The sequence below is a fragment of the Nomascus leucogenys genome, chromosome 17, assembly GCF_006542625.1.
Source record: "Nomascus leucogenys isolate Asia chromosome 17, Asia_NLE_v1, whole genome shotgun sequence".
Taxonomy (NCBI): domain Eukaryota; kingdom Metazoa; phylum Chordata; class Mammalia; order Primates; family Hylobatidae; genus Nomascus; species Nomascus leucogenys.
Window position 1 is genome coordinate 66,913,229 of NC_044397.1, and position 27,610 is coordinate 66,940,838.

Below are 27,610 nucleotides of genomic sequence, written 5' to 3' on the forward strand. Positions count from 1 at the left end.
CTGAGATAGATTCTGGAAAATTGCAAATTCATGATAAATGTCCACTTCCCCCACAGTCTACAGAATGTGCATATATCAAAACTGTCAAGCAGAATCCTGTTTATGAATCAGAATCAGAATTATTATTCTCCATCTTTGGGGTAAATCAGTAAGCCTTGAATTCAGCGGTCCTGTAGTCAAATGTCTCTGTAAGAGCAAATGCCAGGAAGATGGCTGTTCTCCAATTGTAGTATAAAGTGTTCCATAGCCATGGAAGAATATCATTTGGCTAAAATTCAAAATATGTATGTTTTATTCTGTACTTATGGCTTGTAGAATTTACCATAGTGTATATTTAATTTTTAATTTTTTAATTAAAATTTTTAAATTTTATTTTAGATCCAGAGGGTACATGTGCAGGCTTATTATATGGTTATGTTGTGCAATGGTAAGATTTGGGCTTCTATTAAACCTATCACCCAAATAGTGAACTTTATACCCAATAGATAATTTTCCAACCTTCAGCCTCCTCTCCGTCTCCACTTTTGGAGCCTCCAGTGCCTATTATTTCCATCTTTATGTCCATGTGTATCCACTGGTTAGTTCCCACTTTAAAGTGAGAACATGTGGTATTGGATTTTATGTTTCTAAATTATTTCACTTAGGATAATGGCCTTTGGTTCCATCCATGTTGCTGCAAAGGATATGATTTTTATTCATTTTATGGCTGAATTATATTGTGTATATATATATATGTGTATATATATATATATATATATATATATATATATATACCACATCTTCTGTATCCATTCATCTGTTTATAGACACTTAGGTTGATTCCACAACCTTGCTACTGTGAATAACGCTGCCATAAACATATGAGTGTAGATGTCTTTTTGATACAATGATATTTTTTCCTTTGGGTACATACGCAGTAGTGAAATTGCTGGATCAAGTGGTAGTTTGGTTTTTACTTCTTTGAGGAGTCTCCATACTGTTTCTATAGGGGTTTTACTTATTTACCTTGCTACCAGGAGTGTATAAGTATTCCTTTTTCTCCACATACTTGCCAATATATGTTATTTTTGGACTTTTTAATAATAGCCATTCTGACTGATAGGGTATCTCATTGTGGTTTTGGTTTGCATTTTTCTGATAATTATTGATGTTGAGCATTTTTTCATGTGTTTGTTGGCTGCTTGTATGTCTTCTATTGAGAAATGTCTGTTTATGTCCTTTGCCCATTTTTAAGTAGAGTTATTTGTTTTTTCCTGTAGATTTGTTTGTTTCTTTTAGATTCGGGATATTAGTCCTTTGTCAAATGCACAGATTACACATATTTTCTCCCATTGTGTAGATTTTCTCTTTATTCTGCTGATAGTTTATTTTGCTGTGCAGAAGTTCTCTAGTTTAATTAAGCCTCATTGTCTATTTTTGTTTTTGTTACATTTGCTTTTGAGGTCTTAGACATAAATTCTCTCCCAGGGCCAATGTCTAGAAGAGTTTTTCCTAGGTTTTCCTTTAGGATTTTTTGTAGTTTCAGGTATTACATTTAAATCTTTAATCCACCTTGAGTTAATTTTTGTATATGATGAGAGATAGGAGTCCAGTTTCATTCTCCTAAATATGGCTAGCCAATTTTTCCAGGATCATTTATTGAATAGGATGTCATTTTCCCATTGTTTATTTTTGTAAACTTTGTTGAAGATCAATTCGTTATAATATGTGGCTTTATTTCTATTTGGTTCCGATTTTTTTTTGTATTGCTACCATATGTCTAGTACCATGCTGTTTTGGTTACTATATCCTTGTAGTATAGTTTGACATCAAGTAATGTGATGCCTCCAGCTTTGTTTTTTTCACTTAGGGTTGCTTTGGCTATTTGGGCTCATTTTGGTTTCATATGAATTTTAGAATAATTTTTTCTAATTATGTGAAAGATGATATTGGTAGTTTAATAGGAATTACATTGAGCCTATAGAATGCTTTGCATAGTATGGTCATTTTAATGATGTTGATTCTTCCAATCCTTGGGCATGGAATCTTTTTCCATTTGTTTGTGTCATCTGTTATTTCTTTCATCAATGTTTTGTAGCTCTCCTTGTAGAGGTCATTCACTTCCTTGGTTAAATGTATTCCTAAATATTTTATTTTTATTTTGGCTAAATGTATTCCTAAATATTTTATTTTTATTTTGGCTAAATGTATTCCTAAATATTTTATTTTTATTTTGGCTAAATGTATTCCTAAATATTTTATTTTTATTGTGGCTATTATAAGTAAGATTGGTTTCTTGATTTGGTTCTTAGCTTGAGTGTTTTGGGCGTATAGAAATGCAACTGATTTTTGTACATTAATTTTGTATCCTGAAACTTCACTGAAGTCATTTGTCAAGTCTACAAGTCTTTTGGAGGAATCTTTAGTGTTTTCTGAGTGTAAGATAACATTGTTGGTGAACAGAGATAATTTGACTTCCTCTTTTCCAATTTGGATGCCTTTTATTTCCTTCTCTTGACTCATTGCTCTGGCTGCGATTTCCAGTACTTTTTTGAATAGCAGTAGGGAGAGTAGACATCCTTATCTTGTTCTAGTTCATAGGAGGAATGCGTTCAACTTTTTCCCATTCAGTACAATGTTGGCTGTGAGTTTGTCATAGATGGCTCTTATTATTTTAAGGTGTGTTTCTACGATGCCTGATTTGTTGGGGGTTTTTATGATGAAGGGATGTTAGATATGTTTTAAAAAATTGCATCTATTGAGATGATCATGTGGTTTTTGTTTTAAATTCTGTCTATGTAGTGAATCACATTTATTGATTTATGTATGTTGAACAATCCTTGAATCCCTGAAGTAAAACCCACTTGATCATGGTGGATTATGTCTTTGATAGGCTGTGAGATTCAGCTGCTAGTATTTGGTTGGGGATTTTTGCATCTATGTTCATTAAGAATGTTGGCATATAGTTTTCTTTCTTTGTTATGTCCTTGCCAGATTTTGGTATCAGAATGATACTGGTTTTGTAGAATGAGGTAGGGAGGAATCCCTCCTCCTTGATTTTTTTTTTTGGAATAGTTTTAGTAAAATTGTTACTAGGTCATCTTTATACATCTGGTGAAATTCTACTGTGAATTCGATCTGATGCTGGGCCTTTTATGTTGTTGGTAGATTTTTTATTACTGATGCAGTTTCATTACTCATTATTGGTCCGTTCAGGTTTTCTGTTTCTTCCTGGTTCAATCTTGGTAGGTTTTATGTTTCTGGGAGTTTATTCATTTTCTTTAGGTTTTCTAATTTGTACACAGAGATATTCATAATAGTGTCTGATGATCTTTTGTATTTCTGAGGTATCAGTTGTAATGTCATCTTTATCATTTCTGATTATATTTATTGAATCATCCTTTTTGGTTAATCTAGTTAGCAGTTGAATAGTCAGGTTGAATAGTCAGGGTTCTACAGAGGGACAGAGCCCATTGGAGATATATATATATATATATATATATATATATATGGAGAGAGAGAGAGAGAGAGAGATTTTCCCTAATAGACTCCTCTTTCTCTGTCTCTGTCTCTTTATCTCTCTACAGATAGATAGATAGATAGATACATACATAGATAGATAGATAGAGATATATCTCTATATCTATCTATAGATAGCTATAGAGTAATTGCTGTATGCTAGATAGATACAGATAGATATATCTATATAGCTATCTATCTATGTCTTTCCCTATATATATCTATATAGATGTATAGATATATAGGTATATATATATATAGAGAGAGAGAAGAGTCTATTAGGGAAAATTGGCTTATGCAATTACAAGGCAAAGTCCCACAATTGGCCATCTGCAAGCTGGGGACAGAGAGAAACCAGTAGCAAGGCTCAGCCGAAGTCTGAAAGCTTCAAACCAGGGAAGCTGAGAATGCAGCTCTGTGTGACGCCAAAGGCCTGAGAGCCCACAAGAGGCCACTGGTGTAAGTCCCAAAACCTTCAGTCTGATATTCAAGGGCAGTAGGAGAGAAAGCAAGCATCCAGCACGAGAGAGAGAGAGAGAGAGAGAGAGAGAGAGAGAGAGAGAAGACTTAGAGCAAGCAGGCTTATCCCCCTCTTCTACTTGGTGTTCCGGCCATGCTGGCGGCTGATTGGATGGTGCCCATTCACATTGAGGAGGGGTCTTCCTCTCCCAATCCACTGACTCAAATGTCAGTCTCCTCTGGCACTAACCTCACAGACACACCTAGAAACAATACTTCACCAACCATCTAGGCATCCCTCAATCCAGTCAAGTTGACACCTAATATTAATTATTATAGCAGTCTATAAATTTTATTTATCCTTTTAAATAGCCAACTTTCTGTTTTGTTGATCCTTTGTAAGATTTTTTTAAAATTTTCAATTTCATTTAGTTCTGCTCTGATCTTTGTTATGTCTTTTCTTCTGCTAGCTTTAGGTTTGGTTAGTTCTTATTTTTCTAGTTCCTTGAGGTGTGACGTTAGATTGTTAATTTGAGATCTTTATATCTTTTTGATGTAAGTATTTAACAGTATAAACTTTCTTCTTAGCATTGCTTTTGCTGTATCCCAGAAGTTTTGATATGTTGTGTCTCTATTTTCATTTGTTTCTATTTTTTTTATTTTTACCTTAATTTCTTATTTACCCAAAAGTTATTCAGGAGCAAGTTGTTTAATTCCCAAGTATTTGTGTGGTTTTTAGAGTTTCTCTTGGTATTTATTTCTAATTTTATTCCACTGTGGTCTGAGAAGATGCTTGGTATGATTTCAGGGCTTTGAATTTATTGAGACTTGCTTTATGGCTAAGCATATGGTTGATTTTGGAGAATGTTCCATGTGCAGATAAAAAAATGTATATTCTGCAGTTGTTGGGTGGAATGTTCTATAGATGTCTATTAAGTCCATTTGGTCAGAAGTGCATTTATGTCCAGAGTTTCTTTGTTAGTTTTCTGCCTTGGTGATCAGTCTGGTGCTATCAGTGGGGTATTGAAGTCCTCCATTATTATTGTAGTGATGACTATCTCTTTTCTCAGGTCTAGTAGCATTTGTTTTATAAATCTGGGTGCTCTGGTGTTAGATGTGTATATATCTCTATATCTACATATATATATATATATATATATATATATATATATATATATGATAGTTAAATCTTCTTGTTGAATTGAACTCTTGTTATGATATAATGCTGTCTTTGTCTTTCTTTTTGATGTTATTGGCTTAAAGCCTGTTTTATCTGATATAAGGATAGCAACTCCTGCTCTTTTTGTTTCCAGTTGCATCATATATCATTTCCAGCCCCTTTTCTTGGAGCCTGTGGGTGTCATTACATGTTAGATGGGTGTCTTGTATGCAGCAGATGGTTGGGTTTTGTTTTTTTAATCCAATTTTCCAATCTATAAGTGGAACATTAAGGCTATTTATGCTCAAGTTTAATATTGACATGTGAGGTTTTGTTCCTATCATAGTGTTATCAGCTAGTTGCATTATAATCTCAGTTGTGTAATTGCTTTATAGGATGTGTAAACTTTGTACTTATGTGTGCTTTTATGGTGGTATCATCCTTCCCCTTGCATGTTTAGAGCTCCTTTCAGCATTTCTTGTATGACCAGTCTAGTGGTGACGAATTCTTTTATCATTTGTTTGTCTGGGAAAGACTTTATTTCTCCTTTGTTTATGAAGCTTAGTTTGACAAGATATAAAATTCTTGGCTGGCATTTTTTTTTCTTTAAGAAGGCTAAAAATAGGCCCCGAATCTCTTCTGGCTTATGAGGTTTCTGCTGAGAAGTCGACTGTTAGTCTGTTGGAATTTCCTTTGCAGATAAATTTGACATTTCTCTCTAGCTGCCTTTAAGATTTTTTCTTTAGTGTTGATCTTGGATACTCTGTTGATTATATTTCTTTGATGATGTTAATCTCATATAGTACATCCCAGATGTTCTCTGAATTTTATGTATCTGAATAAATACTTCTCTATCAAGATCAGGAAAACTTTTCTGAATCATTGCCTCAAATATGTTTGAGGGAACATACTGCACTCCTTTGGAGGTGTCAAAACACTCTGTCTTTTTGTATTGCCGGAGTTCTTCTGCTGATTCTTTCTCATGTGAAGAAGCTGCCACTTCTTATTTTTAAATTAGTCATCCTTTGGATGGGACATTTAAATTTTTACCCTTTTTTTCCCTTGAGGATATGGCTGTGGGGTTTGTTGTATATGATTGTTTGGCTTTGTTTCTAGGTGCTTTCAGGAGGCCAAGGCTCTACATGGGTTCCTTGATTATGGATATCTGTCATGTGGTGGCTTTCTCAAATGCTGCTTGTTGTAGCAGTATATTGGATATATGAGCTGATACACTGTCTTCTGTGGGGCTGGGAGTGTGGAGGTCTCAAGAAGCTTATCTCATACATTAACACTATGCCCTTCTGCAGCAGGTTTTTTATTTGGTCTTCAGTCTCCAGTCCAGTAAGTGGCACCTAAGGATGAGAGCTGGCTTACCCTTGGGTAGCTGGATGATGAATGGAGGCACCTACCCTGACAAGGGTGACAGGAGGAGTTTGTATTGGGATGTGCTGAGCTCTTGGGGATAAGGGTTAGGGGGCTGCACCAGCTTCTCATCCTAGATAGGCAGGAATGTGATTCACTTGCCTGTTGCAGGACTCGTGACCTTTAGTTCATGTAGATGCTGTCCTTTGACTCCAGTCTGCAGTGTGACTGAGGTCTGTGAAAGGACCTCTCTGGTGGCTATCAGCAAAATGGCCTTGGGGCAGAGCTTCTTCCCCCAGTCCAGAGCAGACAGCTCTGTGACTTGTCTGTCCTCTGTTGCCACCATGCTGCCCACTCTGTTTAGGGAGGGGAAGATGGGCTCTGCCCTTTGTGCAAACCCGAATGGCATAGGCTCACTTTCACTGGGGGTGCGGCCATCTGGAAATGCACTGAAAAGGCTTTCTCCAAGTGCACTTGCCCAACCCCCCAGCAGGGAAAGTCTGCTCTGCATCCACAGTGGTGGGTGGGGGAAGTGGGAAATGGCCTCTTTTCCATGATCTTTCCCAGCCATTGGTGCTACCCCTTTCAGAAATCATCACCATGCCTGCATTTCCTTTGTTCCAAGGGGCACTTTGGCAGGCCGTATTCCCCCTTCCCTCAGGGTGGCCTCTGCCAAAAGCTAGCTCTCTGGAGTACTCAGAGCTTCCCAGCATCCACCCCATCAGTCCCCTATCATTGCCAAGTCAGAGTGGGCTCTGAGGTATGTTTGCAGGGGGTCTGGTGACACAGCTGCACAAAGGCTGAGGTTCCTCAGGCAGGCAGTGACCTACACTGGGTACACAACCAGTATGCCACCTGCTGTTTCAGTGCAGGCCTGCGGGGAGTGCGAGTGCACCTGGAGGAGCTGGCCACCGCTGCTGTGTCCTCAGGAAGTTCTCAGATTGCCACCAACAGCATTGCCCAAGGTCACAAGGGCAGAGGTGCTCTCTGACAATTTAGTGGTCAGCAGTTTGTCACAGAAGAGAGGGGAGTAGAGAAGCACCCCCACCTACCCTTTCTGCCGAATTCTAAGTTCCTTAAGAGTCAGTCTCTGCCAGACTCTTGTAGCTTTCCTTTTCTACACCCCAGCTTATTTCCATGGGAACTCCAACAGGTCCTGGCTCTCTTCTCTCAGCTTTCCATTCAGATCATGGCCACTCATCTGTAACTTTGATCCCCTTTCTGAAGAGAACTGGCATCTGACGTCTCCAGTCAGCCATCTTGGAAAAAAAAAACCAAAAACCCTTGGAGCATTTTTTTAAAAAAATGAAATTTATCATTAGGATGTGTAAATGAAGATTCACGAGAAAGCTGAAAACACTTAAAAATCACTCGAAAAATCAGATTCACTATAACTAGTTTTTTTGTTTTCATTTTAATGATTTTACTCTTAAAGAAAAAAACCCAGCATATAGAAAAAGAAAGTCAACATTTCAAAAGTGTATTCTAGAAATGTTAGCTAAACCCAAGATAATTTTCTATAAAACAAAGTATAAATGGATCCTTGAAGCATAATACCTGAGCCAGGCAAGGGAAAATATCTGAGAGTGTCATCCATCTCCACCCTCCATCAGAGACAACTTGCATCTACCCCGCCATGAGTATGGGATTCCTTTCTGAAGCATCCAGGCCATTTGGGGCCTGCTGCTACTCTCACAGAAGTATATCCTTTGACACATATATTTGGGGGATTCAAAACAGGTGATTCTATGTAAAGACTTGATAAATCCCTCTCCAGCTCCTGTTCTGAAAAGGATATCTAAGAGTCCCCAGATAGTGAGTAAAATGGAACAAAGAAAATGTTTCCACGTCTACTGTAAACATCAAGCCTATAGAGATTTCTCCTGATTTGAGAAAACTAAGCAAATAAATACATTTTTAGATTAGCAAACACCTATAGAGCAATACAAAAGAAAAAATAATGATTGCATGCCAGAGTTAAAAGTTTCTTTAGAGAACATGCAACAATAACAAAAATTACCTGACACACAAAGACAAAATTTGAAAATTGCCTTCCTTTTTGTTGTCAGTAAAACTCAAGATGAACTCAATAGGTGAAACAAAAGATGAAAGGTGAGATGATAAGGCAACCATATTGAGAAGAAAAGAAAGTCACTTTGAAAGGCAGATGAAAAGGGAACTCAATAACATGAGAAAAGATTTTAAGGGGAGGAAATGTAATATTAGAATTAAAATTTGCATGAGATGTGGTAAAGACGGGAAGCAACACTACGGAGAATCGATTTAGTGATATGAGGACAAGCTGGAGTAGTTCTCCCAACACATAAAGAGAAGCACAAGCAAAGGTGATGGATTTAGGGGCCAAGGAGTGAAGATACAGCTCATGGGTAGAAGTTCATCCTGAAGAAGAGACTGTAAGAATGTTGCAGAAGCAGAAGTGGCCAGTATAATAGAAGAAAACATGCTCGAATTGAAGTTTTCCTAGTTGATGGAATTCCTGCATGTGGACTATAAGAAATCACCAAAAAAAGCAAACTTAATGGGGAGAGACTACATTGAAATGTATTTTAAATATTTGAGTTTAAAATTTAAAAAAAAGAAGTTCTGCAAGCATCTAGGTTGGAAGTAAGAAAGCACTATAAATGAACAACAATTAGGTTGTTCTCTGACTTATCCATATCAATACTAAAGGTCAGAAGCTATTGGAACAACATACAGATTTTGAGAACAAAGAAACACAATATAGTAATTCTACCCCAAGTCAATAGTTGGTCATGTAGGAAAGCAGCAGAAAGAGATTACCAATTACATAAGGTGCTAGAGACTTTCCATAGAATTCCTAAAAAGCATTTTATGAAGATATATTGCAATTGACTGAAAGATGACTCAAATCGAGGCAGATAGGTGGGAAGACGTGATAAAGCAAATGTGGTGACATGTCTATTGAAGATCCTAGGTGGTGAGCACTTGGAAGTTCATTGTATGATTCTATGTTTTTGAAATTTTTTTTAAATTTCTTATAATGTTGAGCAGAAACCCCAAAAACATGTTTAATGGAAACATCATAAAGAAATAAAGAGAGCAGTGTTTAGTATTTAAATTACTGAAATGTGTAACCTAATAATTGTTGGGTTACAAACCAAAGATCTTTCTCAGTGTTAGAGTAACATTTAAAAATGAAACCAACTAGTGTTTAATGCTAATAGAACTGTTAAATAACTTGTTAAATAGAATAAGCAATGAAGCATTATATATCCATTACTATAACTTTTCTAAGAAACATGACTCATGTTTTGTAAAAACCCTTGTATGATTAGAAAATGAATACAACTAAATATTATCAAAATGTTACCATAAGTTATTTCTTTTATTATTTTAAAATTTGTTAGAAAAAAATTTTTTAAATTGCTGTATTAGAAAATGCCTATGATCAGTTACAATAACATACTTTATAAATAAGTATGGAATTTCATGCTGGGTAGAAGGAGAATCAAAGTATCTTCAATTGTCTCATCCAGACCAGTTGCGTGATTGACAAACTACTTTCCGGCATTCTTCAGAGCTAATATTACAAAGAAAACAAGCAAATAAATAAATAAATGAGTGAATGAATGTATGAATGCATGACATAAACCTCAGAGATGACAAGTTCTCTTGAGTCTATCACTACTCTGACATGTTTGGGGGTCTTGGTCCTTGACCTGCTTTCACAGCACTATCTCATAGCAGGACTGGCTAGTTTCTGTCACCCAGTTTTGTTTCCCTGTTTTACATGATTGATAACCTAGGTTATTGTTGCATTTCATTCATGTCATTACATTTCCAGAAAATTTTGCTAAAGCAAATTTAAACTGGTGTTTAGAGGACCCTGGCATGAATGCCATAATTATATGGCTTTCCACCAAGGAGATGATTGAGGCAGAAGATTAGAAAGCAATGAGGGGCCGGGCACGGTGGCTCACGCCTGTAATCCCAGCACTTTGGGAGGCTGAGGTGGGTGGATCGCCTGAGGTCAGGAGTTCAAGACCAGCCTGGCCAACATGGTGAAACCCCGTCTGCACTCAAAATACAAAAAAATTAGCCGGGTGTGGTGGCAGGTGCCTGCAATCCCAGCTACTCGGGAGACTGAGACAGGAGAATCGCTTGAACCTGGGAGGCGGAGGTTGCAGTGAGCCAAGATCGTGCCATTGCACTCCAGCCTGGGCAACAAGAGTGAGACTTCATTTCAAAAAAGAAAAAGAAAAAAAGAAAGCAATGAGGTATGGTGCAGACAGCCACCACCTACTCTCTCCAGAAGGTTCTGTGCTGGTCACTGTGATTTCTGTGTGATGGATAGGCAGGTTAGCAATACTCCTAGTTTCTGCACCTCATAGACCTCATGGATATAATAAATATGTGCCCAAGGTCAAGGAGAACATTTTTAGTCTCTCTTTGCAATAGCTGTTTCCCCCATAAATATATTTGACCAATAGATAGTATAGTTTCGCAGAAGATAGGATAATTGTGTTTTTCTGAACATTTAGAGTGAAGAGAAACATTTGATAGCACTGGGTATGAAAGACTTGAAATACTTTCAGCAGATTCAGTCCTCTGGTCTTCCTGAGTAACATTTTTTAAAAAGCAAATAGTGGTCATTTATCATTGTGGTTTTTCCTAGCAGGTATAACATGTACTGTAGCAAGCAGAGCATAGAAAATGTTTTTTCTTTTATAGCTCTACAAATAGCTAACAGATTGAAATGCATAACAACAACAATAATAATAAGAGGTATAACTTTCATTGATGAAAACCTTTTCACTCTTTTCTTGATTTTATCTACAGCTAACACCTAATCTGAACAAAGGGGTTCCTGTTTTCCATTGTATTTTTGTGTTGTTCTATTCTTGTGGTCAGTAAATAGGGCATTGGAAATATTTTGGTAAGAGCAAAAAATCTGGACCGGATTCCAGACATAAAGGGAGGGCTGAGGCCCCTTGATCATTAGACCAATGTCAGAAACAGAAAGCTATGAGGATATGCAGATATTGGATGATCCTTCTCTGTTTACGTAGTTTTTAAGCTCTGTAAAATCAGCGTGTTAAGTAAACAGCAGCTGGAGAAATGGGAATTCATTACTAATGGACTCAGAGTAGGGTGTAGGAGTGTTAATTGTTTGTTTTCCAAGTAGATCATTCAAATTGTTTGGCTTCTCTTTAAAGTCTAAAGTGCCAACTCCTTAGCACCTTACCTTTGCCAGAATTGTTAATTTCAGTATTTTTTTGATATTTATTTATCATTCTTAAAATCAGTTTTCTGCATGCTGCAGTTCTTTTCTATGCGACAGAAATCAGGTAAATTGCTGAGGTGCTGAGGCTGAGGTATTTGCTCCTACAAGGTCAGGAACATCAGAGCAGTCAGGCAGAGCCTTTGGCCGCCACCTGCTGGTAGTTGGTGTCACAGCAGCTAATACCTGTTTTTTTATTATTTTATTTTTATGTTTATTTTTAACTTTTGTGGGTACATAGGGGGTGCATATATTTATGAGGCACATGAGATATTTTGATACAGATATATAACGTGTAGTAATTACATCAAAGTAAATATATCTATCACCTCCTCAAGCATTTATCCTTTTTTTGCATTATAATCCAGTAATATTCTTTTAGTTATTTTAAAATGTACAATAAGTTATTGTTGACTGTAGTCACCCTGTTTGTGTTATGAAATACTAGGTCTTATTTATTCTTTCTAGCTATTTTTTGTGCCCATTAACCATCCCCCCTACTTCCTCACTACCCTTCCCAGCCTCTGGTAAAGATCCTTCTACTCTCTATCTCCATGAATTCAGTTGTTTTAATTTTTAGCACCTACAAATAAGTAAGAACATTCAAAGTTTGTCTTTCTGTGCCTGGCTTTTTTCCCTTAACATAATGACCTCCAGTTCCATCCATGCTGTTGCAAATGACAAGCTCTCATTGTTTTCTATGGCTGAATAGTACTCCATTGTTTATATGTACCACATTTTCTTTATCCATTCATCTGTTGATGGACACTTAGGTTGCTTCCAAATCTTGGCTATTGTGAATAGTGCTGCAATAAACATGGGAGTGCAGATACCTCCTTGATATATTGATTTCCTTTTTTTTTTTTTTTTTTTTTTTGAGTATATACCTAGCAGTGGGATTGCTGGATCATATGGTATCTCTACTTTTAGTTTTTGTGTTTTTTTTTTTTTTTTGAGGAACCTCCGAACTGTTCACCATAATAGTTGCATTAATTTACATTTCCACCAACAGTATATGAGGTTTCTTTTTTCTCTACTTCCTCGCTAGCATTTGTTATTGCCTGTCTTTTGGATAAAAGCTGTTTTAACTGGGGTGAGATGAGGTCTCATTGTAGTTTTGATTTGCATTTCTCTGATGATCAGTGAGGTTGAGTACCTTTTCACATACTTGTTTGCTATTTATGTCTTCTTTTGTGAAATGTCTATTCAGATCTTTTGCCCATTTTTTAATTGGAATTATTAGATTTTTTCCCCATAGAGTTGTTTGAGATCCTTATGTATTCTGGTTATCAATCCCTTGTCAGATGGGTAGTTCGCAAATATTTTCTCCCATTCTGCAGGTTGTCTTTGTTGATTGTTCCCTTGGCAGTGCAGAGGCTTTTTAGCTTGACGTAATCCCATTTGTCCATTTTTGCTTTGCGTGCCTGTGCTTTTGGGATATTACTCAAGAAATCTTTGCCCAGTCCAGTGTCCTAGAGAGTTTTCCCAATGTTTCCTTTTGGTAGTTTCATAGTTTGAAGCCTTAGATTTAAGTCTTTAATCCATTTTTATTTAATTTTTGTATATAGCAAAAGATAGGAGTCTAGTTTCATTGCCTGCTTAAATTATCTAGCAAAGGAAAGGTGATAACATGTATATTTAGTGATGGCAAAATCTTATACAACCAAATTGATAGATATCTAGAGATAAGTTACAGGTTAATAATAAACTTTATGTTTGGATGGAACAAGTTTAAAAAATTACCTGTGGCAACACCATCTATAGGTCACAGAAATATATCCTCTCCCAGAGATGTAGCATCAATTCAACTGAGACTAAAAGCCAATTAGTAATAATGTGTAGTTGGAACATATATGTATAAACAGATTTATGCATAATCACTTGGGAGAGTAGCCCATGGAATAACATCCTGTCTGCTTTTTCATCTGTAGCAGTGCCTCAGCTGCATGTGTGTGTAGTGGTGGTGTCTGCTGCTCTGTTTGTCCATACCGTCTGCATGTAGATAGAGTCCATCTGCTTCCAAGCTGTTGAAACTAGTGTGATATTCATAGGTGTGATTTTCCAGACAGATGGAGAGAATAAGCTTATAATCATGACACAGCTTATTTTCTACATTTGAGCTCATAAGTTTATTGCATGCACATTTTCTTTCAGTATAATTTTTAACATAGAATAAACTTTATTAGGTCCTTAGTATCCTAGAGAAATCCTGTTAATGTCTCCAACAATAAAGCTATGAGCAATTGCTCCTTGTTCTTCTCAGGATTAAGATGCCCAACTAATTTATGTTCTGATTACTATTCTCTTGACAACAGTAACAATAGCATCCATAAAAAGGTTGGTGCTTATTTAAAACAGTGATGAAATTCTATTCGATTTCAAAATAAACTTTTTATTATAGGAATTTTCAGCCATTTGCCAAAATATAAACCCTCATGTACTTTTTACCCCACTTCAATAATGATCAGCATTTATAATTCACTTTCAATAAGTGTCTGTTACAATTCATGAGAAATCATTACTTTTGTGAACCCATATTGTATTAGTCCATTTTCATGCTGCTGATAAAGACATACCTGAGACTGGGCAATTTGCAAAAGAAAGAGGTTTATTGGACTTACAGTTCCACATAGCTGGGGAGGCCTCACAATCATGGTGGAAGGCAAGGAGGAGCAAGTCACATCTTACATGGATGGCAGCAGGCAAAAACAGAGCTTGTGCAGGGAAACTCCCATTTCTAAAACCATCAAATCTGGTGAGACCCATTCACTATCACAAGAACAGCACAGGAAAGACCCACCCCCATGATTCAATCATCTCCCACCAAGTCCCTCCCACAACACATGGGAATTATGGGACCTACAAGATGAGATTTGGGTGGGGACGCAGAGCCAAACCATGTCACATGTACTTTCATGACAGGGCAGGAAGAAGGAAGTATGTCATGGCTAGGGATTGCATTTTAAATCATTGCACACCCTGGTTGGAGAGCCACATCCTCGTAATAGGAGATTCTCATAAGAGAGGGAAATAAATTTCTAAGAATATGAGTAAATACTTGGACATATAATGAGTAGTATAGCTGTTAACATTTCTTTTTCATTCTCAAATAAAATCTTATCTTGTAGAAAAATGTACTGTATATATTCTGTAACAGGCATTTTTATTTAAACTATTACCTGTACCTTGGAGCCAGCAGAAACGTTTTTAAAACTGCTTTGTTATAAGTGTAGGTGTGTGGTTCATGTTCTTCATCTCCAATTTCTGATGCTCACTTGGAGGTACTCTTCATTGTCCTTTTCTGTTTTCTGAGTTTGAAAGTTAATATTTGCAATATTAGGGCCTTCCTAACTTAAGATGTTGAGCTGGGTAGAATGTATTCAACAAGGAAAAAATAGTTAATCCTAATCACATCAGATAGTAAAAGCCATTTTTGAAATATGTGTCCTGGATATATTATATAAGATCAACCTGAGATTCTTGTTCCATAGTCTTTCTCATGTGAACCTCTCAAATCAAGTCTGCCAAGCTAATGTTGTCAGAATCCTGTTTAAAGAGTTGGACTCCAACCCATTTGTTCAAAACTAAAACTTCTGATTGCACTTCCTTTATTTCATTATCTCAAGTTTTAAATAGTACTTAAAACTCTTCTTCTGACTGTGTTTCTACCTTAGAAAGAAAATTCTGACTTTTTTCTATCTCACTTCTCCTTATTGGACCTAAACTATGATTTTGGCATTTTGCCTGTAACAGGTTCTACAGCTATTTGGAGTATTATCATGCATATTTGATTACAAAAATGATTTCCCCTTTATTCTCGAGAGTTTTTTAGAAAGCTTCCTTATGTATTTTTTTTTTTCCTGTGGAAGTGATTTGGCTTCTAGAACCTTCCTCACAAAGATTTGAAAGTTTATACTAAAATGCAATCTTTCTAAATTTTGACTTTGTGTGATGAGGATGCTTTTCTGATATGGCTTTTCTCTCTGACCCAGGCCACTTCCATCCTGTGACCCAGATGTGCCATGTAAATCAAAAAGTGACCAAGGCACATCTCAGTCACGGAGAGGCTTATTTAGCCAAGGTTAAGGATGCACCCAGGAAAAAGAGGCACGAGTCAAAGGAGGATCTGTGACCTGTGCTTTTTCTGAAGAGAGTTTTGAGAACTTCAGTATCTAAAGGGGAAATAGCAAGCAAGAAGGAAATAATTTTTTTAAAAAGAGGGTGGGTAGGCAATGAGACAAGTGTCACATTCTTGTGAGGCTCTGATCAGCGCTCAGTGAATCTGCATTTCACATGTGAAAAGAGGGAGTGGGGACAAAGTCACTCATGCCTTCATCTCACGCTCTGTAGTTCTGCATGTTACATAAGATGAAGGAAGCTTGTGAAATTACAGCTCTGTGTTTGGGAACAAAAGGAAGGTGGTTTTCGTGTGACTCTGTTTCCAAGCGTAGCTTTCCTTTGGCATGGTGACTTTAAGGTCCCGATATTCAATTATATTTCTTTCACTCCCCTAAGGCCTCATTTGTTGCTTCTAGCCAATAAAAATGGAAATAGCTTGTGGAGAGGACCACCCACACCTTAAAAGCCGTGTCTTTGGAATGGTGTATGTCACTTCCATTTGAATCCCATTTGCTACACCTGACAGCAGGGAAAGCTGAGGAGTGTAGAATTGTTGGGAGTTCAGCAAAAGAAAAGTCGGAGTGTTGATGAATAGATGGCAGACTCTGCTGTACCTAAATCCTGGGAGTGCAAAGAATGTTCCAAATCTGAATAGCCTCCACAGAGGGGAGATTAGAAATAGGTTTGATTTTGACTCCTGGCAGAGGCCCATGGAGATGCAGACGTGGCCTGTTGGTTTCTGCCCTGCAGATCATACCTGGAGCTGATGCTGATGCAGCTGTTGGAACCTTGGTGTCAGCAGCTGAGGGGGCCCCAGGAGAGGAAGCAGAGGCGGAGAAGGCCACTGTCCCTGCCGGGGAAGGAGTAAGTTTAGAGGAGGCCAAAATTGGAACTGAAACCACTGAGGGTGCAGAGAGTGCCCAACCTGAAGCAGAGGAGCTGGAAGCAACAGTGCCTCAGGTGAGTGTCCCATGTCACAGCCAGGGGAGCTCCTGGGAAGTAGCATGGGCTGGGTGCTCTGTTGGTTGGTTCATGGTGATAACTCTTTGGATGTATAATAGGTTTGTAGCAATTTTGTGGCTCCACCAAACAACATTATTATCAGATTCTCAGAAAGAGTAATCCCAGCTGCTCAGTATCAGCATTGCAATGTTGCATACAGGCTCTCAGGGCCTGTGGCTGACTGGGCCTAAGCATGGAAAGGGGAAGGGGAAACTGGGGTGATGTGGAGAAAGGAATGAAGCAGGACAGTGAAAAGGATGAGAATGGAGCCGGGAGAAAGAGAATGTGATGAAGTGAGCACTTAGCCCAGGGAGAACTCAATAGTATTTAGATCTTGGTATTCTTATTACTGTTTGGTGGTTATTATTATCATTAGAGTGCTCCAAGTTCACCATCAGGCCCCTTTTACCAAGAGCCCACCACTGGGTGGCAGTTTGAGAAGGGAAACAAAGGGACCAGGGCCATTAGGTCCGTGCATGAGGCGGGAGGGGGCCCTGCTCGGCACTGCCTCAGAGCAGCATTGAAAGGCCACAAAGCCACATACTGTTACACTGCGAGGGCCTCCAACCCCAGGGCCTGCCTCCACTGTCTGGTTCTTCTGTTTCTAGAAGGCGACGTTAAAAAGGGGCTTAATGGTATGCATTGTTTTCTCCTGATGATTTTACTCCCAATAAATTTTCAAAAATTTCTCCAGGGTTACTTAAAACTTGAAACTGAATTATCCCTTTCATTATCCCGTTTTGGGCTGGGGGCTGAGGCAGATAACAATGTTATGGGAGAAGGAACTTAAAAGAATATTCCTTTTTCCCCTTAGATTTTCTCATCACAGTGCCCAGAGTGTTTTTGTGTATATTGTTGTACTCATGGAATGACGGTATTATCTCTCCAAGTTGACAAATGTTAGTGGTCTAGTCTGCTGATAGCAGAGGGAATATAGAGACTCCTGTTCTGCTGATGAAACTCCCCTCCATGCTTATCTTTGTTAAACAAATCAAAGGGTGGTCCTAATCCTTTGGTTCAGACACTAGAGTACTTGGAGTGGATTGTGGGAGGTGTGGTCCCTCCAGTGGCCACAGCAGTTGGGGGCTGGAATGATAATCACAAGCGAAGGACTGGTGGATGATCTCCAAACCACGGCTGGATCTTCATCAGCAAGCATGGTTCAGGCACTGGGGGCCTCTTGGGATTGGGGGAGGAGAAGAAGGGGCTCACAGGAGGTGAACTGCCAGCGGCAAGAGTTAGGGCTCCGTGGGACAAGAACCAGGCTGGCCTGCGGGGCTGGGCGCGGTGGCTCATGCCTGTAATCCCAGCATTTTGGGAGGCCGAGGCAGGTGGATCACGAGGTCAGGAGATCGAGACCATCCTGGCTCACACGGTGAAACCCTGTCTCTACTAAAAATACAAAAATTAGCCGGGCGTGGTGGCCAGTGCCTGTAGTCCCAGCTACTCTGGAGGCTGAGGCAGGAGAATGGCGTGAACCCGGGAGGCAGAGCTTGCAGTGAGCCAAGATCGCACCATTGCACTCCAGCCTGGGTGACAGGGCGAGACTCCGTCTCAAAAAAAAAAAAAAAAAGAACCAGGCCGGCCTGGTTCCTCCTGCAATCCCTCTCAGGATGGCCTCCCTCACCCTTCAAGACTCAGTCACCCATCCCCTATCCCTCCCAATTCCCACCGAAACCTCATGCTTACCAAACTGCCTGGCTATTCATGGATCCAGAAATTAATTTCACTGAGGGTTTAGGCCTCAGGAGGAACAGAAGGAGGCTGTGTGGCACAGCAGAAGGCCCAGACCTGAGTCTGGCTGGTGGGGAAGTATGGAAGTGGCAGCCCCAGCTTTGGGCTGGGGGCTGAGGCAGGTTGTGCAGGACAAGGAGGTTCTGTTTTCCAGGCCCTGCTGGGCACCGCCACGGTTTTTCTTCCCCCAGGAGAAGGTCATCCCTTCGGTGGTCATAGAGCCTGCCTCCAACCATGAAGGGGAAGGAGAAAACGAAATAACTATAGGTGCAGAGCCCAACGAGACCACCGAGGACGCGGCTCCTCCGGGCCCCACCAGCGAGACTCCGGAGCTGGCTACGGAGCAGAAGCCTATCCAGGACCCTCAGGCCACGCCTTCTGCACCAGCCATGGGGGCTGCTGACCAGCTAGCATCTGCAAGGGAGGCCTCTCAGGAATTGCCTCCTGGCTTTCTCTACAAGGTATTCTTATTTTTCAAGTCTCATTTATCCTTTTTTTGCTTCGAGTCCCTTTTGCTCAAGCCTTTGGTTTTCCAGTTTTTACTTTTACTTTTTGCAATTATTATTTCTCTGAACTGCTTTCCCTTCACCACAAATCACTTGGACAAGCCAGGACTACAGTAATAGATTTTCATGTTTTAACAAAGAATAATTAAAGGGAAGTTCACCACAGGGCAAACAGTATGCCCCTGGGTAATGAATGGGCGAGTCTCTTCCAGCCCTCCCTCCTCTCTACTCCCCCAGGTGCCTGTGAATCTGTGGAGCCTGGCTTAGACCAGGCCTTGGAATCGCCAAGAGCTCCTGACTGGGCTATATCCCCTGGGGGTCGGGCAGCAATCCTTCAGTCAACTCTGGCACCTTGTAGGGTGCATGACACAGAGTAGGGAGCCCATAAATATTTTGTAAATTAATGGATTCATATATGAATGAACTTGCACCAAAAGGCAGAAAAAAAAAGGCGGCTAAGTTAATGGGAAGAAGGTTTTGCTCAGACAGGCTACTTAGAGCCTTCATAAACCAAAGGGTTCTTACCAAAAAAACTTAGTAAATACCTAAAAACACTGGCTTAACCCAAGTGTTTCCTGTCTCAGATGTTTCCTAATAGAATCTGAAAAGGAATTTTAAGTTTTTAAATTTGATTTTACATTTAAAAATCAGCTCTTTTTCTTCTAAAGTGTAAAATGTCTTATCATTCTCTCTCTCTCTCTCTCTCTCTCTCGCTCTGTCTTTGTCTCTCTCCATTAGAAAGTAACTACTACCTTGCTACCTCTTGTGGGGACAGGGGTGGCTATAATGGATTTATGAATGAATGAATTTGGAGAAAAAGCTAAACCTGTAGATAGGGGGTTGTTTCCTGCTGGGTTCTGTTTTAACTGGAGCACAAGCAGTCCAAGAAGCCTTGTGCCAAGCATGGCCGGAGCTTACTGGGCCTATTCTGGCCTCCTCACTAACTGTAGAATAACCTAAGGCACCCCATATAGACCCTCTCTCTGGGTATCAGTTTTCCCATCAGAAAAATTAATCTAGGGATAACATAATCCATTTCCAGCTCTGACAGTTTGTGATTCTATGAATATGCTCAATGGCAAAATACACACTTTAAAAGCCGATGTTTACTCTCAGGGGTGGAGTTGAGGGAAAGGTGAGAAAAATAAAATCAGCCATGACGGTAGAGTGATTCAGACTGGGTGACAGACGCATGGGGGTTCATTATGTTATTTCTTCTGCTTTAAAATATTTTTCTATGATAAAATTTTAAGGAAATCTTTTTGAAAATGGGAAAGGAAAAGAAACTGGTTGCCATTGTATATAAGGTAGGATAGGGAAGGAAGGAAATATATTTACACAGAAATTGATCACAGAGTTTTATTTAGTAGTAATTACTGTATAACCTGCAAGTGGTGGTTTTCCTGATTATTATTTGACAGAAGCTGGGGTTAGAAGAGCTTTAGATATTTTTGGTTCCAGTTAAACAACAAACAGTAATAAAGCATCAGTGATAATAAAATGCAAACCTCTAACAAAAATAAGATGAATTAAAATTTGATTAATATAGTACTTTTCCCTGTTGTAGAGGGCATTGCATTACTATTAATAAATATACATATGAATGGCCTCATATCAGAGAATAGGACTTCCCTTCTGGCTTTAGAGGCCTTCTTCTTCCTTGGGAGGTGGCAAATATCTTCCTCTTTTCATCCAGCTTGGAGAGTGCTTGTAAGAGTGTCTGCTTATAATCTGGCTGGGAAAGTGATTTCTATGTATTCTTATCTTCTGCAGGTGGAAACACTGCATGATTTTGAGGCAGCAAATTCCGATGAACTTACCTTACAAAGGGGTGACGTGGTGCTGGTGGTCCCCTCAGATTCAGAAGCTGATCAGGTAAAAGAAAAGATTGGAAGATGCTTTGGGCTACATTGATTTTTTTCTAAGGGTCTGTTGGACACAATCACTTCCTAAAGATGTTTCTATTTTCTGAGGTGCTACAAGCCATCTAAAAAGGGCTTAAGGGCTTGTGACAGCATAGATCATTAACCAGGTTTCTAGGACACCCTTTTGGGATGCTGTTGCATTCTTTTTTTATATAATACAAACAGTTGACCGTTTCTTATCATGTAACCACTTTCTGGGAGTGTTGCCTCCGTAATACCTGTCTTCAGGAAATGCAGACATTATGAATGTGAACTAAAAGACCCCTTCAAAAGTGGTTGCCTCTGGGTGTGTGGATACTAATTAGGAAAGAACCTGGGGAACCCTCTGGAGTGATGGAAATGCTTTATATCTTGAGAGGGATGTCTGCATGTATTTGTCAAAACTCATTGAACTATATACCTAACCATCTCTGCATTACACAGTATTTAAATTATATCTCAACTTAAAGAGATTCTTTAAAAATATCACTTCCTAAAAGAGTGGTTTGATGTAAGGTACTGAGAACTCCCATCTTGTTCTCATTCATAAAATATGTGAACCCTTGAAACGGTATGCAAAACAAGTAAATGCATCTGTAAACATATTTTTTCTGGAGAGAAAAACTCTGACTTCCATACTATTCTCAAAGAGATTTATGAGCTCTCCCCTTAAAAAATAAATTCAAGCATCACTACCTTTGAGGTTAAGACTTAATATGTTCAACGTTTTGTTCTTTCTTTTGATAATACACTTACAAAGATACATCAGGTGCTGGGTCAAACAGTCTCTACCACAATAAAATAGATTGGAAATTTATATAACAATAATCTGCTGGGCAGGGTGGCTCATGCCTGTAATCCCAGGACTTTGGGAGGCCAAGGCAGGAGGATCACTTGAGGCCAGGAGTTCCAGACCAGCCTGGTCAACATAGCAAGACCTCATCTCTACAAAAAAATTTTTTTTTAATTAGCTGGGTGCAGCAGTGTGCACCTGTAGTCCTAGCTACTCAAAAAGCTGACATGGGAGGATCGCTTGAGCCCAGGAATTCAAGGCTGCAGTGAGCCATGATCATACCACTGCACTCCAGCCTGGGTAACAGAGCAAGACCCCGTCTCAAAAAACAACAACAAAAAAACAATAATATATCTTTAAAAGCCCCCAAAGATTTAGAAATTTTAAAATACGCTTCTAAATAACCCATGGGTCAAAGAAATCATAGTGTGAGTTAAAAAACATATTTCATAATGATCATTAAATAGAAATTAAATAGAAAAATGCATAGAAGGAAGCAAATAATAAAAATAAATTCACAAATGAATGCAATAAAGGACTATAACAGATAAAATTGATGAAGCCAAAAGTAGGTTTTTGAGAGGATTAACAAAATTGTTAAAACCTTAGAAAGACTCAAGAAAGAAAAGTCACAAAGCATAAATTACCAATACAAAGAAAAGGTGTCAGCATCACACATCTCAAAGATATTAAAAATCCCATTTATAGTGGGAATTTTGTCTGCATTAACCAGAAGTTATTTTGTAAAGAAATAAAAGGAGAAAAAAGGTAGTCTTTTATATTTACCACCATGTTTACCATTTCCAGGTCTTCATTCTTTCCTTAAGTCCAAGTTTCCATCTGGTCTTAATTTCCTTTCTGCTTAAAGAACTCCCTTTAGCTATTTCTGTAGTGCTAGTCTGCTGGCAGCAAATCTTCTTGGCTTCTGTTTATCTGAAAATGTCTTCATTCTTAATTTTTAACAATACTTTCACTAAGATAGAAATCTGAGGTTTTTTTTTTCTTTCAACTCTTTAAACATGTTTCATTGTTTTCTGGTCTCTATTGTTTATAATTAGAAATCAGCTGTCATTTGTTTAATATTGCTTCTCTGTATGCAAAGTGACTTTCCCTGACTACTTTTAATAAATTTCTCTGTGTCTTTTCATCAGTTTGAATATATTGTGCTTGGGTAGGTTTTTTTTTTTTTATGGTCTTCATACTTGAAAATCACTGAGCTCCTTAGACTTGTAACCTAATGTTTTTCACTACATTTGCTGTTTATCTTTAATTTTTTTCTGAATTATTCTCTTTGTTCTTTTTTCTGGGTTTCTAATTATACTTATGTTGGACTTCTTGATGGCTAAGATGCTGTTCTTTTTCTTTCACTATTTCTGTCAGGTAGTCAGGTTGGATAACTTCTATTGATCTGCCTTCAAGTACTGTGACTGTTTCCTCTGCTACTTTGAGTTCGTAGTTAAATTTATCCAGTGACTTTTTCATCTCAGATATTAGACTCTTACAATTCTTCATTTCCATATTGTTCTTTCATATGGTTTCCATTTCTTGGCTGAGATTTCCCACTTATAGTCTTTCATTATTACTGTCTCTCAATTTATATACTTGAACAAATTTATAATAGCTGCCTTAAATTTCTTACTGCTAATTCCAATAGCTGGGCCATCTCAGGGCATATTTTTATTGTTTGCTTTTTAATCTTTGGGTCATATTTTCCTGTTTTTCCATGTCTAATAATTTTTTAATTGATACTAGACATAGTAGGTAGACCATACGTGGTAAAGAGTCTGACTCTGTTTTCTGTATCTGAAAATTGCTTATTTTTGTTTTAGCAGACATATAAATTACTGGATAATTCCCTTGAATTGATGGGAGTTGGTTTTATACTTTGTTAGGGTGGGTCTGTACCCTTTATGCATGCACAGCTTGGGGGTCAGCCCAGGATTTCAAGGCAGTTTATCCACATACGTTAGGATACCCATCCCCCAGTGATTCCTTTCTGTTCAAGATAACTCCCCCACCCCCCGAGTGTACAGCTCCTCTGGCAGCCTTACACTCTATGCTCTGAATGCCCCACATCACACTGAGTGAGGATAATCCTCAGGGAAAAGCTGTATCAGCATAGATCTCACCCCTTGCAGTTCTCTACTTTCAAGGGTCAAATACTTTCTAATTTCTGCCTCCTTTTGGTCATTTCCAGCATCTTCAAATAGTTTTACCCATTATTTATACCCATCCCATTATATATAAATTTATACTTTATATATTGTATAACCAAGAGTTGCTTGTTTATATAAATAGTTGCATATATGTATATATAGATATTTAGAGATATATAGTTATTCCAATATTTTTAATTATTCTCTCCAGAAGGAGTTGTCTAATACAAGCTATTCTGCCATTACCAAGACAGGAAATCTTTTCCTACCACATATTTGAAGCAGTTAATATTTAATTTTTTGTATTTTCCTCAGCTAAAGATGATGTTGGCTAATATTCTTTACAAGTTGTCTTTCAGGATATATGTGCTGGAATATACTTGATTGTGGGTTTGTGTTAGTCCTTTGCTTGTTTTCTTTATTGAAACAATTTTTAAGTGCTTAACTCTACTTGGCTCCATTAGATTTTTCACTCACTAAATAAAGTCAAATATAGACACTTGTGGGGGAAAAATGACCTTTTATATGCTTTCTAGAGGTTCAGAAAATATTTAGCTATCATCTTTTATTTTAAGTATAGCTTTGTCCTTCACATATATGACATCATAATTTTAAAGAGGGCACTTTTCCTCATCAGCTAGGATATTATCAGTTATTTTATTGAGTCATTTTTTTCCTCAGTGGTTTTTTTCCTGCCTTCAGAAATTGGGCTGTCTAAATACTTACATTTCTTGTCTACTTGGCAGCATCAATTTATAGTCTCAGATTATATCAAAAGGGAATGAATTCAGCTTCTTCATTTAATTTTTGAGGCCCCATTTTATCTGATGTACTTGAACTATGTTGGGCGTTGGTTCAGACTAAACCTGGCCATCCCTCATCTGAACTGGAATTTCCTTTCTGCACTGGTTAACATAATAAAGGTAGTCATTTCCCACTCCTTGCACTTCCTATGGTCTCGTTTCCCACTGTTCCTTTCAACACAGCTTTTCCAGCTAGACTCTGCTTATCTTCAGGAAGCCAAGGGCAGACCACAGCCTCTGTTTCTCAGTTTTAAGTATCGTCTCCTATTCTGCATGACCATACATGGATGGGTTCTTTACCCTTTCTGGGGAAAACTGTTTCATTTTTGCGATGGCACTTCCATATGACAGAAAGATGTTTACGAGGAATAATTTATAAAGGATATAGGAGTGCTTCCAGCAAGAATGCCGTGACATCCAACTGCTTTGTAGTTTATATAAACTTGAAAAATTAGGTATTATAAAAACAAAAATAGTAATATAAGGCAACACACATCTAGCTTTTAGTATTTGATGAGCCCTACATAGGTAGTTTATTGGGGTTGTAGGATACGAGCTGGGGGTCAGAGTTCTTTCTTATAAGCAAGTGGCTTAGGATGAAATATAAGATATTCCATGGCCGCATCAGTATTCCATTCTAACCCAAGGAACCTCAAACCTTTTTTACACTGTGACCCCAGAACAAGTCATGCTCTTGTGCATGAAATGCTTTCACGTGGTATTCCTGTCTTTGCACTGGTTGTAATTGTAATGCTTTTCTCCTCTTTAAGAACTCATATTATAATCCAGTTAATATCAATTAACTATGCTTTGTACAGTCATAATGTTAACATTAATCGTCAATTAACTATACTTTATACAGTCAATAAGTCATTGCAAATGTTTATTCCTTCTTTTTCTTTTTTTTTTTTTTTTTTAACTAACAACTTATTTGGGATAGGCCTTTCCATTGATCACAGCACAGCACTTTACCTGTAATGTGACATCCTGGTTCAGAACCACAACACTAATGTAACACACTATTAATTAATTGTGGCAGTGTGGATTTTCCAGTAGTTTGCTGGACCCTGAAAGTCCTGTCATTGTTTTTCAGGATGCAGGCTGGCTGGTGGGAGTGAAGGAATCAGACTGGCTTCAGTACAGAGACCTTGCCACCTACAAAGGCCTCTTTCCAGAGAACTTCACCCGACGCTTGGATTAGGGCGAAAAGTACTGCAAGAAGGAGCTCAGTTACTGGGTTTTTAAACCTTCATGAAAACCTGAAGAGTTCACTTTTGCTATTATGCTCTTAATGATTTACAGACTGATGCCAGACAAACCCTGGGAAGATGTATCAATGGAGCATGTGTGCAAAAAAAAGTAAGAGGAAAAAAAGTAAATTAAGGAAAAAATCCTCACTCATTCCCATGTTGTCAATAACAGGTTTGTTTGTGCTTTGTCCAAGCTGTGGAGACTCTTGTACTTGATCCCCTCCCACCAATTCTAAAGTAGCTTTCTCCAGATCAGACTTTAATTTCTCTGCATCAGGTGTATCGTATTGAGTGGCTGCCCTGCAGAAGATGTGATGAATTATCCTGTAGTACAAGATTATCTTATTCCCCTGCCCAGGTGTGAGCACGTGCTCTCGCTCCTTTTCAGGTTTACTCTGTTTAAAACTAAACTGCTGCAAAAGTTCTCAATGTTCTTTTCCAACACATCTATATATATATGGACCCACAGTCACACAAGCTAGTTCCCATGACTCCTGGATCTATGTGTATGCAGAAGGCTACATATACATAGTTGCTTTCTTTCCTTTCCATTGTAGCTCTTTGCCTCTCAAGTGTCATTGATACATGCATTGCTCTTATTCTGTCTGGCATTACAATTGCAGTTTTGCCTCATGGCAAAACCAGCCATCCCATTGCCAAAACAGTCAACAGTATCTGTGTTTGTACTGTGCAGTTTTCAGGATGAGCTGACGGATAGCACGACTACACTGAGGGCCCCTCAGAGAAGGCAGGGCCTGTTTTATCTAGCTGTGCAGCCGCTGTGGCTGGAGGTAGGCTAGTTGGGATGGGCAGCTAAGTAGTCTTCTGTTCTGCCTTTATGAGATTGGGTAGAAAGATGGGGCATATTCATCCACCCCCAAAAGAACACTATAAAAACAGCTCCTCTATATTTCCACCTCTTCTATTTATGCAACTCATCTTCACAGATTGTTCTAAAGTAAAATAGATGGTGTATGCTGTATCCACAAGTCATCTGTAACAATTATGTTTTCAGTGCTGTGTCATTCCAAATAAACCTTTGGTAATCTCCAACGATTACCGTAATTCCTTTTATGAGTCTTTTTTTTTTTTTTTTTGGAAATTTTGTTCAGTCGGATACTCTGCTTGAAACAGTTGGTATTGGAGTTGTTATTTGTGCAGAAATATGCTGGTTCTTCCACTAGGTTGCACTCCACGCCCCCACCTCACCTCCCCACTTCCTTCATTCCAGTCATTGCTGGTCACTCGGTGTTGCCTGACATCCAGCAATTACTGCAGCACCAATAACAGCTGCCAACGGAGAGCCCTTAAAGGTGCCGGCTGTGGACTCCCAGTCCGTGAATCACTGATAGTCTTACGACCTTCATAATCAGCAATTTCTTCTCACACCAGCTTCATTTTCTGGTCACTTTTCTTTCCGGCATGTTTACGTTCGTAGGTACATAAAAATTCGATCAGATGGAATAGAAAAGCGAATTCACTTGGCCATTATTTCCAGAAGAGAATTCTTAACGCAAATCCTTTTAGTTGATTTGGACTCTTTTCTGCTAATATAATTCTTTATACAATGTAGGATTCTGATCAAGAATGTATATTATTAGA

The 27,610-nt window shown here is 38.5% G+C and overlaps 1 protein-coding gene across 2 annotated transcripts in view; it reads left to right on the forward strand.

Annotated features, from left to right (window-relative positions):
* LOC100600277 (amphiphysin) overlaps positions 1-27,076 on the forward strand; it is a 251,099-nt gene extending 224,023 nt beyond the window's left edge. For both annotated transcript variants that reach the window (XM_003268961.2, XM_030797024.1), the window contains exons 18-21: positions 16,611-16,820; positions 18,788-19,057; positions 20,876-20,977; positions 25,852-27,076. In XM_003268961.2, the coding sequence (XP_003269009.1) occupies positions 16,611-16,820; positions 18,788-19,057; positions 20,876-20,977; positions 25,852-25,959 (690 nt within the window). In that variant the 3' untranslated portion in view covers positions 25,960-27,076. The remainder of the gene's footprint in view (positions 1-16,610; positions 16,821-18,787; positions 19,058-20,875; positions 20,978-25,851) is intronic.
* Positions 27,077-27,610: the final 534 nt, after the last annotated feature.